General features: G+C 44.6%; 1 protein-coding gene across 1 annotated transcript in view; it reads right to left on the bottom strand.

Annotated features, from left to right (window-relative positions):
• The window catches only part of COL26A1 (collagen type XXVI alpha 1 chain), a 180,033-nt gene that overhangs the window by 10,158 nt on the left and 154,943 nt on the right, over nucleotides 1–14,932 (bottom strand). Inside the window, exons 6-10 of the mRNA XM_075169133.1 lie at nucleotides 13,025–13,127; nucleotides 11,702–11,854; nucleotides 5,873–5,965; nucleotides 4,368–4,411; nucleotides 1,886–1,948 (exon numbers count right to left, since the gene is read on the bottom strand). Coding sequence (XP_075025234.1) covers nucleotides 1,886–1,948; nucleotides 4,368–4,411; nucleotides 5,873–5,965; nucleotides 11,702–11,854; nucleotides 13,025–13,127 — 456 coding nt within the window. The remainder of the gene's footprint in view (nucleotides 1–1,885; nucleotides 1,949–4,367; nucleotides 4,412–5,872; nucleotides 5,966–11,701; nucleotides 11,855–13,024; nucleotides 13,128–14,932) is intronic.

Raw genomic sequence — 14,932 nt, forward strand, 5'->3', positions numbered from 1 at the left:
AAAATCTCATTTGTCCCAAACCTAGAAGGAGAGTTACAATTCTGAATATCTAGCAAGGAGGGAACAAAATCAAAGTCTAAAGATTTGTCTGTACTGAACGGACACAGTGCAAGAAAGGTTTTGTTTCAAAATAGTCTTAGCAATATGGTCAACCACAAATTAAAGCAAAATGTTAAATGAATCATTGAGGAAGAGCTCTTATCAGTTTCCTGGATGGAAGCTTGACGCTTTGCCATATACCATGCCTTTTTTTTTTAAAAAAACTGAAAATTAACATTTAATGGTGATGAGCTGTAGTCGGTAACCTGTGCTGAAATCTCATCAGTTAAGGTTTTGCTCCCTATGAGAATCTTAAATTCTAATCTCAGAAATACTTCAGTCTATAATCTATTAGTAAAGCGAATACATGCCCAAAGTGGCTGATCTGCACACGGAAACTGTTATTAAAAAATTACTAACAGTCATTTAAAATGGTCTCTGTCTTTCAGGGAGCTGCAAGTGATTTCTTACATAAGGACCAAGCACCCAGAACAATGTGCAAAGATACTAAAATAAAATGGAGCTTTTTAAAAGCATATGTGCTCCATCCTCAGATATCCACTGCTCCTTGATGCGAAGTGCCTCAGGAGGGAATAAAACAAGCCACCTGGACTTGCTCTCCTTGCACACTGTCTGGACAGAGGAACATAGTTTAAGTCTGTTGCTAGTTATTCTCATGAATTTGGGAAGTCATCAAATTGGAGTTAACCAATTTGTATTTGTCTTTCTTAGCTCTTTCAGACATCCCTCTGTCTTTTGGATTGGAAGAGTGAGCAGAAATGAAGAAGAGGAGATGCTGTCATATGGGGGAAGCACGCCGTCTACAGCCACCCATTTACAAGTGGTGACTTCCAAATCCACCTCCATCTATGCTTCGGTAAAAGTGGCACTTGGAAGAAAATGAAACTTATTTCCTACAGCTGTGGCCCAAGGCTGTGGCCTTGCAGCCACCATTGCAGACGTCCATCATTTTAGAGGTACCAACCAATATTTTTCTCCTTATCTTTTTTCCTTTCTTTGACTCTGCTCCACACTAGGTTCTTAGTCATGATCCACAGTCCATCTGTGCCCACGTCTACATTTTGCAGATCTAATTGCTGAATGATCCTCCACCACGTACTACATTCTCAAAGGATTTTGTGCTCCTAGTGTCTCTCAGAGATTTCAAAGACCGTGGTCTTTTGGAGAGTAAGCTGAACAGAAGGAGCTGAAGGCCCAAATGCCACTTTGCAACCCTTCCTGGTCCTTGAATGCTGGACTGGGAATCTGACACATTTATATCCTTGTTAGATCTTTCTCTGGTATTTCCTAAACTTCACCAGTTTGGAAATAACATTCAAACAGCCCTTCTATCTATATTTAGTTATTAGCACTTGACAACCCATCAAGGACTGAGGTATAGCACATAAACATATCAAGAACATCATTTCAATATTCCAAACATATGAAGAACATTATTTGAGCTAGGGAATGGCTTTGGTTCAGGAAAAGTCTGATGAGCTTTTACTGCCTTATTGCCACAGAAGAAAGAGTTCAGTTAGACCACCCAAAATACCCCAAGCTAAAGAGCTTTGGTTGGCAGAAGAAAGTTGGTCTCCACAAGCCTTTATATATCATGTATTTGCTACCTGAATCTCTTTAGGGTACCCCAGACTTTGCAAGTAATACAACCCTTTATGTGTACAGTAAACCATCATCTTGGTTCTTGCAGAAGACCTAGAAACTCTGCATTTAAAATTGTTCATGGCTGTAGTCCCACAGAATTTGAAAGACCTATATTGTATATAATTTCTGAGGCATCACCACAGATGTTGCTGGGAATCTCTCTGTGTATGTAAAACCTTACTCTCTCTCCTCGGTCTCCTTTGGAGCCTTTTGGCCCGGGTTGTCCTGGAGAGCCTGGTAAGCCCTAGAAGAGATGCAGAACAAGATGGAATTAATATCTACTGTGCATCCTTTGTGTAGGTGTAGTGAATACATTTCCCAATGATCCTCAGATCCTGAAAACCTCATACACCCAATTAAGCAATTGGGCTGGATTCTCTTTTACCCTCAAGCAACAACAATGGAAGCTCTGTTTGCAGATATCCTGAGGCCTATAGTTTCTCTGTTTGGGTCTTTTAATGCACTGCAGGCTACTGATGTAACATTTTTAGGGGGTCAGTATGACAGGATAGTTCTTGTTCTCAGTTACCAAGAAGAAATTAATACACAGATAATACGATTAGCTTAAAAATCCCCACTACTTTCCCCCTCTTCATAATTGCCTCAGTGGGTGGCATAAGTAAGCATACATACCTGAAAATTAATTGGATTGTGCAGTGGAAATTATTTTGAAGCTATTCACTCACCCTAATAAACAATTTTCAAATTAAGCCCAATCTCTGCTAATAATTTTGCTCCCTGGGTTGAATAAATCTATAAAGCAGTCACCAACGGATAAGAAGGGCATAGTCTCCATATTTCTATTAATTGAACTGCTTTGCAGAAATCAATCCAAACTCTTAACTTATCCACCCAGCGAAGCCACAGCTATAAACCAGCCAGGGAGAGAACAATATTGTTTGTTTATATTCAGCATGTCAGCTCCCCAGGACCATACGCAAGATGCTTTTTTCCACCTCAAGTGACTTGCACATCACCTTGGAAAATGCAGCAAGTGCGAGTACTGCTCCACTCCAGACCGCTGGTGATTTACGCCAACTTGTTTAACAACAGCCCCCAAAACCCCTCACCCCTCAGCGCCAGAGAAATGGGCTTTCGAGGCATAGCTGCGAGGAGCCTCAACGTCTGGTTAAGTGGCCCAAGAAGATTGGGCATTAGTGTTTTAAGGGTCTAAAGGAGGAGCACTCTCCTAGTTCCATCCGGGCGGCAGCAATGCTCACCATTAACGTGTTGCTCCTTGCCTGCAGTCAGCCCCACCAGCTCACCACCAAGCTGCAGAGTGACCTGGCCTCCAGCTTAGCTACGTCTCCCCTGGGCCCACAAAAGATTCAGAAACTCAGGCCTGATTTAGGAGGTTAACTAGGGCTGCCAAACGAGGTGGGGCACCAACCAGACTTGGCCCCATGTCAAACATGCAGCATGAACAAAGCTTAAGTGTCCATAAGCATCCTTTGCTCTTGAGAGCTCTCAACAGTGACTTTCAGTGCGTGATTATATGGGTATACTCAAGAACACCGAATTCCACAAATCTGTTGTAAAAAAAAAAAAAAGATATATAATGTGTGCTGCATGTGAAAAAGCCAGACTCCACTACAGAACCTATTTATGAATTGTGAATTACCTTATATTTAATCACCTTAAACTGCATTTGTCATTTTGCTGCCAAATTTCCCACTGTGTTCAGATCTATCTGGAGTTTCTCATCGTTCTCCAGAGCATTCACTAATTGAAATGATTCTGCTACACTGGCAAACTCTCACTAACCTGCTGTCCATTGCTTCTTCAAACTGATTAATAAATACGTAGTAAAAATCTCCTTTCTCTAATTTCTAGCAATTCCAAACCTCTTCTTATCAGGATCTAAGTTACATCCCTCTGCTAAGTCACTTAACGTTTCTCTCTCTCTGTGCTCTTCAGTCACTTTTATCTCTTTAGTCATGTTAGATTCCTTTGAAATATTTGATGTTACTGGTTTACCTCCACATTAAGTAATACTCTTCCCAAAACTGGAGGCCCTTTGTATCAGCCAACCAGAATTTTGAGTAGTTTGGCAGTTCACTATTCATCATGACTTCACTTCTTTCCATTTAACCGGCTTTTTCCATCCATGTGAGCATTTTGTTCTTCTCCTATCATAAATTCTTTTGAGTGGGTTTATCACACTCCATTATTACCTTCCCCCTCCACAATTTTTATATCGATAAATAATCAAACTGATGGGAATTTGTGATATTTTTCTTGAATAGAAAGTGCTATTTCTCAAAAGCTAGGCTTAACAAATTCACTTTGGTGAATTGGTGAATTCCCATTGATGCATTTTTGTTCTTTTTATGTGTTCCACGGGAAACACAGTATTATTCTATCACTGTGTTAGTAAAGCCCATGTCAAATCCTTTGCGTCAACTCGGGCCACAATGAAATGTTTTGACACAGCAACAGCAAGATGTGTTGTTATGATTAAGGGAAAATCTGGAAAGTGCAACCATTTCAACCTCTCAACACAATTCAGAATGAAAAAAAGGTATTAAAATCACAGAATTTCATGAGGAACAAAACATCAGATCTAAGACTTATGAACTACTCTCTCTCTCTTTGTGCAGTGAGATGTTTTGCACCTAACCCCTGACTCTGCCCCTCAGCCCCAAAGCACTAAAGCGCCTTACTTGTGATCCAGGGACTCCGATAGGTCCTGGTGGCCCTTTGGGTCCTGATGCGCCTGGTGGCCCTGGTGGGAATCATCATTTGAGACAATTAGAAGGAAGGACCCTAAATTCCAAATGCATGCACTTCCTTTCATTGTTCTACTTAGTCTCTCAACGGGTAAGAGCTGTTCATCGATCACAGGACCACAGCGTAAGCACTTCATCACGCACTGGATTACTGGATACCCCCATCCTGATATAATATATCCCTACGCCCTAGGGAAGATGTTAGAGCTCTGGGAAGAAAAAAAGGTGAAAATAGGCAGGAAGGATGTCAGTAACATGCTGCATTTCCATTGTTTAAAAACAGCTACATCAGAGCAAGACAGTTGCTGTTTCTGAAAGTCTCGTAGGGGGCGAGGGAAGTCCACAAGCCTGCTACGTACGGTCTGTCTCTCTAGTGTTGTCAGAAAGTTGATGATGAACATGAAGGAGACGGGGTTTGGACATAGCCTGCATGAGAGGCTGACTGTGGCAAAGCAAAGCTCTCTCTTGTTCTTTGCTCGCTCCAGTGGCAATAAATTCTTTTAGAGTTTGTACCACTGAAAAGCCTGCTTCCAGGACGAGTTAACCACTGTCTAAACAGGTCAACTTGTTTTACAGTCACTTAACAGATTCATTTCTTTTGGAAAAATAATTATATCTCAACAGTAGCTGTTAAATTATACCTGCAAATGGGAGACAGGATATTTGCTTAGTCTGAACTTAGCAATACTCCTCTCTGCTTTAGTTGTCACAACCCTTGAGATGAAACAATGTGGACATTATACACAAAGTACAGCTGAATCAGCCTCAACCATTAATGCACCACACAAATGCTTAAGTCAAAGAATAAAGGAATTGAAGGATAAATGAAAGGCCCTCATAATGAAAGGAAAAGCCTTTTTTGCAACTAATGGGAGTTCACTCCTAAATATGCATCATACAGGGAAGTGCTGATGTTTGCAGGAATACTATCATTTAAGCCACCCATCAGCACCGAGAAAAAGAAGACTTGCCACTGAATTTTCATCCCAGATTCTGATTTCAGTTATACTGGTGAAAATCTGGAATAGCTCAAACCAGCTCCAAAGTCTGCAAAGTCTGCATACACATCTCAGAGCAGCTGGCCAGATCCTGCTCAGTGGAGCTCTACAGTGACAGGACAGGATCACACAGCGGCGAGAACAACTCTGCTCTCGTAAAGGAATTCACTGGACAACCCATTCTTAAACATAGCCTTTAATTATTCCCTTCTCACGATGTGTCCTGCCAAAGGTAAACCAATCTGCCACTACCAACAGATCAGAAGCCTGGTTACTTCTTGCCACCCTTCCCACTCCTGGACCCACTGCTCTGCTGCCCTTCCAATGAGGACCACTCGCTTTCCCTGCAGGCATCCCACAGACCACTCCAGTCTCCATCAGAAATTTCTTTTGCTCATCGTCCCCATCATTACAGCTTTGCAGCTCAACTGAGTTTATTACCTGGTGGCCCAACGGGCCCCGGGGCTCCCCGTGGTCCTGGCAGGCCAGCCATGATGGTGTCTATGACGGTGGAGGCCAGCTGGGGTTCTCCATCTGTGTAAAAGAGCAGAGCAGTCAGTGTCCCTGCAGCAAGAGCTGCCCAGTCCCAGCAGGCAGGACTCTCCAAAATCCTTTGGCGCCTGTTGCTGGCCAAGGGCAGGCAGTGCTTCGGGATGCAAAATTTGGGCTCTTGGAGCAATTGCCCTTTGCTCTCTAAGGGCACAGGCTACATCCCCCAGACCTGCATCCCACCTCTGATAACCCCAGAAAAGTTGTCTTTTCTGTCAAAAAATCGGTGTTCCTGCACACCTACATAACCCTACCTTTGAATGCCAAAGCAAATTAAGAATACCTCTGCACTGTACAGCAATAACTGACCCAAAATTTGCCATCTCCAGGACACATCTGGCTTCTGGCTACCTGAGAAATCAGACATGGATCTGGAGCTCCCTCCTGCCTGGCATCTGTGAACTGCCGAGCCAATTTAGCCTATCCCCACCAACCCAGCAAGGCCACCCCACCATCGAGGTGCTGGTGGGAGATATCCTGAGGTCTGAGGATGCAGGAAAGCCCGGAGGGAGGGTGTGCTCTGCACCCTCCACATACTCGGGAAACTCACCTGCCATTTAGGATCATTTTAGGTGTTCAACTGGCCAGTTTGGGCAGGTCCACTGATTTCTGGGAAATGGATGGAAATGGGAGTGGAGCAGGGAGGGGAAAGGCATCGGCAGGAACTGGAGGAATTTTGTGCTTTTGCACATCTTTCTCAGTCCCCTCCTGTTAAGAATAAGAATCGGCAGCCTGTAGCTGCCCTCACCTTCCCTCATACTTGAACCAATAGGCTTACCACTTCAGCTGGTGACTGAATAGAAAAAACAGAACTACATATAAAAAAAAGCAACCTTTATTATTTTTTGCAATTCCAAAACCATATTCAACAACCCTATTCCCTATGGATCTGTACTGTAGCATACTAGTAGTCTGGGGGGGTACTTGTATGGCAGAATCTTTCATCTAAGCATCCCACAATGCTATTTGACAGTTGTGGAAACCTAGGGGAAAAAATTCCATGACTGACCAAGACACCAAGGTCACAAAGCAAGGAAGGGAACTCCCATGTCCTGATGCTGCTAAGATTTGCAATCCACTGTCCTGACCAGTGCTATAGGACTAACTGCATATTCCTGTTGCATTTAACCTGGATGAAGATGTTGGCTCCTGGTCACTGGGATAGTAAACCCCCTGAAAAGTCCTGATTTTCCATAGCTGGAGGCCACCATGCAGCAATAATGTCCATCTCCTCCTGCCCATGACCTCAAACTTACTCATGTTTCCTTTCACCCATCCCTTTAACTCATCACAGTAGAATTCAGGGGAACCCTTTGCAGGTGTAAAAGACTGCAAATGTCTCACTGCTATATTGATGTGAATACCAAGTGACACCAGGAAGATCAGAAGGGTGTTTGTTTACTCTGCAGAGTCCAGCCCAAAGGACATAAGGTGAAATCTCCAGAAATGTTAGCAGACACGTGAAGCCTTTTCAACTTCTAGAGCATTGGCAATGATAGAGAGGACTTTCAAGCAAGTTGTTTGAAAGCAGTTCCTAGGGAAAACTGTGAAATCTCTCTAACTGCCAAGGATGACAGTATATCTCTGCAATGCCTTCCTGGCAGCAGAACAGCACAACATCTAACCCAGATCCCTCCGAGAACCAAATTTCGTGCCTAAAGCCTGAATGCAAAGGTATTTCTTTGACTATTGTTTCTAACCCCATCCATCTTCACTTCTTCACAGCCCTGAAACAAAACAACTGAGACTGTTTTCATGTTCAAAGGAAAGGTACCCAAGTGAAGTGTGTAATCCAATTAATTTGAGTTTTATTTGACCATGTCAAAATCCATCACGGCTTGGGAGTAAGATGAAATCGGGAAATGAGCATCGAACAGCAGTGAAGGCATTAACAATTGCAGAGCTTTTGTTTTTAAAGAACAAGTGGTCAACAAAATCAAACGTACATCCACTGAGAGGGGGAGAGGATGGGCTGCAACCAACCAGGATTTAATTACTGCTGGAGGTAAGCCAGAGATAAAGATTTGGGTTACAAAACATTCCAGCTAAACGGTACATTATGATGATGACAGAGTTACTCCCACAAATCCACATATTCTGACATTTGACTCAAAGTTATCTATGAAAGGTGATTCCATAACTGTGACACAGAAGAGAGCTCTGCCCCACAGCCCTTCAGCTCAGTAGCTCCTGATTTGCAGCATAGGAGTACGGACATGCAGGAAATCCAGAGTGGCTCCTTCCTCAGCTGCCTGGCCAGGCAAAACTCACTCGGATCAAGGTTTCTTTCCAGGATGAGCTCTGAATGAAACATACTGTGAATGAAATGGGATTGAAGTGTGTTAAAACACAGCCCTCACTTTTTTAAGGGACTCTCTCCATATTCCCATAAAGCAGCAGGAAGAACTCATATCTCCTTATAAACTCCCTTCTCCTTATAAACAGGGGGACATTCTGGGGCTCACTGCAGCTAAAGGTTGTTATAACAGCCACAAAATAGCTCCAGCACAGATGGTAGCAGGAATCTTTCCTTCTCAGCCGTCTCCTGCACTGCCCCAGGCTCTGCTCGGCCAGTGCTTTGGATATACCAAAGCGGAAGGCAGACGACTGTCTGCCTCATTTGAGAAGACCTTGATGCACAAGTTGCTCCAGGAGCTTTCCAACTCCTAACCAAGCCAAGAGGAAGGGCACAACCAGTCTGACCTGGGCAGATACAAGCACTTACGTTCTCTGGAAGAGAGCACAAACATCCTGCAAAGGGGAAACCTGAAACAGCACAGAAATGCCCTGAACGAGGCAGTGAAACTTGCCCAGCCAGACTGGCAAGGCATCTCAGAGGCACAGGCTTTGAAAGCAATCCGTACGGTTTTCTAAATCAAATGCCGTTCCCTTCCTTCTCTCCTTCCCCTTCGCTTCCTCTGCTTTGTTCTCCCTTCCTCAGGAAGGGCTACGCACGGCAGCAGGCACTGGGATGGCACTTGGCAAATCTCTGTTCTACGCTCTTTTTCACCAATGACATGCTGGGCGCACAGCCTGCTGTGCCTCGGTTTCCCCTTGCTCTCCCTGCAAAATAGGTTAATGTTATCTCATGTGTCCTTTGCAAACTGAAATCTTTGAGATGTAAGAAAACACAGCCCCCAACAGAGTGAAAGTTGCATTCTTTTCTCTTTTCCCTAAAAATTCTTAGCTTTAGCACGAGAAGGAGGACTGAGCTGACTCTAGACCGCATACCCAATCCACTCATTTTTAAGCGGCAGAGAAAGCAAGCGAACCTTGTAGCAGCAGCCTCAGCAGTGGGGTATGGCAGTTTAGCTTCTGGCCTACGTCTAACGTTTCTAAGGGATAAATTCCCCCATTATAGGCTTGATTTGTTGAGACAGGATGGAAATGAAGTAATCCTGTCTTAATTTCTTTCTGCTACCTGATCTGGAGGGAGACAACTGGGACCAATTTCTTTACCACAGCACAGTGAAACTGTGAGAAAATATTTGTCTCCCCATTTTTGGCTTCTGTCTGGTGATAAACATTGCCAACAGGAACTTGTTGCGATTAATAAAGGCACATGCATTAACCATGTTCAGGCGGAACCAAACACTGTACTGCTAATAATAATCTGATACAGCTTTCTCACATCTCCGTGGGTGCACATGCCCATTACCAGGAATATGCTTCCCTCTGCTGTCAGCAGCTGGAATCTTGTGTTTATAGTTTTCAGATGTGCTCCATTCAAAATAAATAAATAAATTCTAAAAAAATCTACCCAGAATTTACAAGGCTAAGTTTTATTGGTTGTAGAGGATCAGCCTTCCACCAACCTGTGGTAGGCAAAATCAGCCAACACATAAGCAAAATGGTAAGTTTTGTAAGAAAATGGTCTTGATGCTGCCGTAACTTTATCATGACCACATAGATAAGTGAGACTTGTATTAAGAAAAATTTTTAAAACAAGAAAAATTGTCATAAAGTCTTGGGCTACTCCTTTTGCAAACCAAGAAATCCACCACAGGTATGGAGGAGAAGTACAGGGCTGCCCCAGGGATGTAACAGTCACCATTTACTCACGTCCTCAAATCCACGTGGGAGCCTGTTGCTGCCCAGTGTTGGCAGCGATAATACAGATATTTATCCACTCATTTATTCACTCCCCGTTTTGGGACAATACAGAGTTCACCCTTCTCACACATCAGCTGGAAAGGCCATGTAATCAATGCCTTTATACACTTTTTAATTTATCCAATACTTTGCAAGAACGAGTTTAATTTAAAGGGTGATTGGAGGGACAGGGCAAGCAGCAGTACCCAAACCATCCTGAAGGATCCTTTGGAATAAAAGGCTGAATGCAGAATGGCACCATTTGGTGTGATCCTGTAAGGTGGTGAGGCGACTGTAGAGCAAAACTTTCTTGTTATAAGGCTCGTGAATGCAGCAGCTCAATCTACATTTTGTGAAAATCTTAGTATTGAACACAATTAATTTCATCCTGCCCATACGCTCTAAGTAACTGAATATGAAATCGAGCTGTTAAAATTCTTCCCAAATTAAAAATACATCTGTTCACTTTCAGGAAAAGGAGTCTGGAGATCGGAGTGGATGGAAGGGAAAGGAGAGCTCTAGAAAACTGTCAGACACAGGGAGACTTACTAATCCTTGGCTGTAACTAACACAACGGAGCTTTGAAGCTGGACGTGAGCAGGAGAGCTGGGGAAGAGGCACAGCTGAAGTCTGGGGGAGTGGAGACAGGAGACCCGACAGAGCCGGGGCTCCGGGAGTTTACAAGCCAAGTGGAGATACAGCTGAGCTCTGCTTTATCATTATTACATGCCAGCTACACAAGACTGGACCAGAAGAATCAAGCCCAAATCTGAGAGCACTCAGATAAAAGCGCATGATGTGCCTTTCCTAGAAAGCCTTTTCTTGCCAGGCACAGCACAAATCAAATAAATATATTTTTAAGTCACCATAGGCTCAACTGACCCTCCAGTTATAGGGAGGGGATAAATCATGGTCTTGGTCTGGGCTTTTGAGTCTGTAATTCTGTGTTTTGCGTGCCTGTGAGATAATGTTGATGCACCAGAAAACGCAGGTGGAGGATGCATCTGCGGGGGCAGGAAAAGAGACGCATTTAACAAATGTCCTTGTCACGTTATGTATTTTCAGAGTTGCAAACTTTTGGTACTTAGTAATTTCGGAACAACCCTGAGCACTGTAACACCGCAACAGCGGCACCAAGAGGTCTCTCAACAGCGCAGTTGCGTTGCACCAGCACCTAACGGGCCAGACTGCTCTATTTCTCTACCCACTTGTCTCTCATGTGATGCTATCTGAGCTCTGTCAGTTCACTAGAGACCCCTCTTCACAGCAGCTACTCATGATAGAAGCTTAAAGGACACCAAGTTGCCTCCTCAAAGCTAAGATGAACCCAGAAAACCAGGCACAGGGAACAACCATAAATCCCCCAAACCCTGTTCTCACTGATGGTTTTAGAAGAGCAGTGACTTAGTTCCTCATTTTGGAGAGGTAAACCCCTCTATCTTCTAAGTCTTGAGTGTCTCATCTTGAACAGGAACTTCCAAGAGACCCACACAACGGAGGCAGATTGTCTAGCTGCTCCCAGGGGAGGCAGGGCCCTGGCAGAGGGAGGTGGGAGGAAGAGTTGAGCTGCTCCGTGCCTGCCCACTCTGCCGATGTACCAGAAAAAATGGAACCGAAGAGGAAACTTACTTTCTTTTTCAGCTGTGGGCTGGAGTGAGTAGAGAACCCCTTGTTGGAAGGTAAGAGGGAGGCTTGGGGTGGCTGGTGGCCCTGGAGGACCTGGGGGACCTGGGATCCCGGTTTCTCCTGGAAGTCCTCTTGGTCCTTGAGGTCCCAACAGCCCTGTGCAGAGGCAGGAGAGGATGTGTTAGTGCATTTGAAGATGTGCTAACGATGCTACCATGTAAAAAGGCAGTAAGAAGACAAAGGATTTCTGTCCTGAACTGTGGGAGTTAGGGGTATGGGGGGAAATAGGAACAGCTTCCCCATTTTCCATTATTTGCCTTTAGCATCTTCCTCTGCAAAGCAGATAGCCTTACTTGGCTCAAAGGTGCTGCGAAGCTTAATTCCTGAAAATCTCCCCCCTCCCTGAGGCTGAGCAAGAAACTAAAGGCAGCAAGGCGTGAAATCCAGCACCGCTCTTTCTCTTCCCCTCCACGTACACCTGTATGTCACCTCACTGCCAGGAAAGCACAGGAAGAACAATGGAAACTCAGTCAGTCCGGCAGCAGACCGGTTCCGCTTCCTGTGGGGCTGGAAGGCTCTCATTGCAAACTGAGAAACCAAAAGGCAGACACATCCTTGGCCAGACTTTAGCCATTGACAGGTTGCCAGAAAATGCCAAAAAGCATTCAGGGCCGCTCTCACATTTAAGGCACGCTCCAAGTTTCAAATCTTTCCTGAGCTCAGATTTACAAGGCACAGCCTTTTAGACACATAGAAAGCACAGACCCTGAGGTCTGGCACCTATTGTGTAGAGTATCGCCTTCATCAAAAGATTTAGGAACATTTTGGGGATGAAGAAAGTCTCCTAGCTCAGGAATGGAGTGTACTCTGAAAGAATGGCCTCATAACCTTTCCCCTTAACATACAAAAGCATCATTAGTTTGACATCCTGGCATCTGACAGCTTGACACAAATGGTGGAGAAAAAAATGAGTTAAAACAGGCACACAGCGAGAGGGTTAAACAGGGAACACTCTTCTCCAAAGGCTGACAGATCAGAGACTGCTTTTTACAGCTCCTGGGCAGGATGGGGAAACAGGATCCTGCTCTGCAGCCTTCTGGGACAAGCTCTCTCCAGCTCCGTGGGAAATCCCAGGGACTGTCGTTGCTTGTGCAGGTGGTTGCCCGCTCTGAGAGCTGCTGGCAGATTTCAGTGCCCAGGGGACTCGCTGGAATGGATTCAATACCAACTGAAGATGCTCAACACCTTGTGTGTCCAGCCTTTTATGATCTGTTGTCACAGATAACTTGTATAAAGTGAAATATCTCCTATCATGGTAGGACTTACCTGGTGGCCCTGCTGGGCCCCTCTCACCAGGTTGTCCCTTCTCTCCTTTTGGCCCTGGTGGTCCTGGAAGACCAGTTGGTCCGACCGGGCCTGGAGGACCAACCTGTCCTGGCAGCCCTGAAGACATTCAGAAAGGAAATTAGTTGGAGGGTAGGACACTGCTCAGGTCTTCAGCAACCCAGAAACTGGAGGAGAGGGGCTCAAAGATGCAAGGGGGGGAAATGCAGCTTTGCACAGACAGCGCAGACAGGGTGGTACTGGTGGCAAGAGCTGGCTGGTATGTAGGGTGGAAGCTCCAGACTGGACCTTGCTTCTCCTCTTCTTCCTCCAGTCTTTAAAGAAACACGCATGTCCCCACGAACAAGGCCCACCCCAAAAAGTCAGCAGGATGTGAACCTCCAGCGGTCCGGTTTAGCTAAACTGCCCCCTTCCCAAGGTCTGAATGGCTCTGGGCAGGATCTGGCTGGTCCCTCAAGCACTGCTTTGCTAGTGCACGCTCCATGGTAGCCCCAATGTATCAAAATACACAAAATATATTTGCAAAAGCAAATCAAACCCTGTCTCCCACTTGCTCTGGCTGATCTATACATACCACCCAGAGATTCTGCATCAAAGGTGTTTCCCTGTTTTCTCCTGTTTTCATTCATCTAACAAGTGTACCATGCTGTGCACAAGCACTTTTCATTCCAAATTGAAATTAATGCGCCCACACTTTTGAAGTAACTAGATGTTACTAATTTAGATCAATGAATAGGGTGCTGAGCAAACCCATCTGGAAATACCAGTAACACAATAATTACAGCCCAGCGGGATGCTTCTTGGCAAGTCCGCTCAGACCCCCAGTAAGCTTACGAAAGGTGCAGGCACCGTTTGTAATCTGAAAGTGACTATTTCTGATGACACTAAATAAGATCTCAATGTGGTTTTCTTTAGGCTATCAAAATAATAACAACGCTTGGCAATTTTATAGTGTTTTTCAGAAAAACACTGTGCATCTTTGGCTCACAAAAGTAGTAGCTGCTTTGGAAAGATACGCTTAAATACTGTGAAAACATCAGTGAAGCCTTTAATACCTTATAGAGGTGGGGGAGTTAGTCTGTCTACTCAGATTAAGCGGTTAATGGTTACAATAAAGGCATTAACTGTCAGAGCCAAGAGAGTCAGAGGTTTCTGGGCTACCAAAGGGCTTTGAGTATTTGAAAGCAGTAGCAGATGCAAGCTACAAAGCCAGAGGAAGATCTGTCTGAGTCCAAAGTTCAGTGCACTCAGATTTCAAGTTTTAGTCTCTATGTTACGTATGACCATAACCCAGCAGAGCGCAAGTTAAGTTTCAATAAGCTCTTCCCCTTCCCTGGTATCAGAAGAGGTACTGGACCCTCCAAGAGCAGTACCAGGAGAACCTGCTGCATGTAGGGGGTGCAGAAGAATGGATGGGAATAGAGGGAGAGAAGGAAGAAAGGAAACATGCTGGCCAACAAACACCGGCACAGCTGGTACCAAAGGGAACAGGGCTACATAATAAAACCCAAGGCTCACAGGATTTGCAGCTCCCACATTTGGATCCAGTTCCCACTCTAGGTGTGGGACAGCCCACCTGGGGCACAAAACCTTGTCCCCCCAGATATTCATCCAAACTCTCTGCATTTCTCAGAACAAAGCAACAATCCCCCAATACTAGACCCCCTTGAAAGATGCCACTTTCTCTCTTCTTTTTTTACCATTCTGGAGAGATGGCCAAATTATATTTTCTTTCAAAAATGAAATCTATCCATCTCTAATCCATGGTGAAACAGGGCAAGACTGAAGAAATGAGATTTTTCAAAGGCTTTGTGTGGGAGTGTGTGCCTGTACTTTTGTTTTATTCTGTCATCAATAAAGATCTGAGTATTGAACAAGGGATTAAGGTAA

Source organism: Calonectris borealis, chromosome 19 (assembly GCF_964195595.1).
Source record: "Calonectris borealis chromosome 19, bCalBor7.hap1.2, whole genome shotgun sequence".
Taxonomy (NCBI): Eukaryota; Metazoa; Chordata; class Aves; order Procellariiformes; family Procellariidae; genus Calonectris; species Calonectris borealis.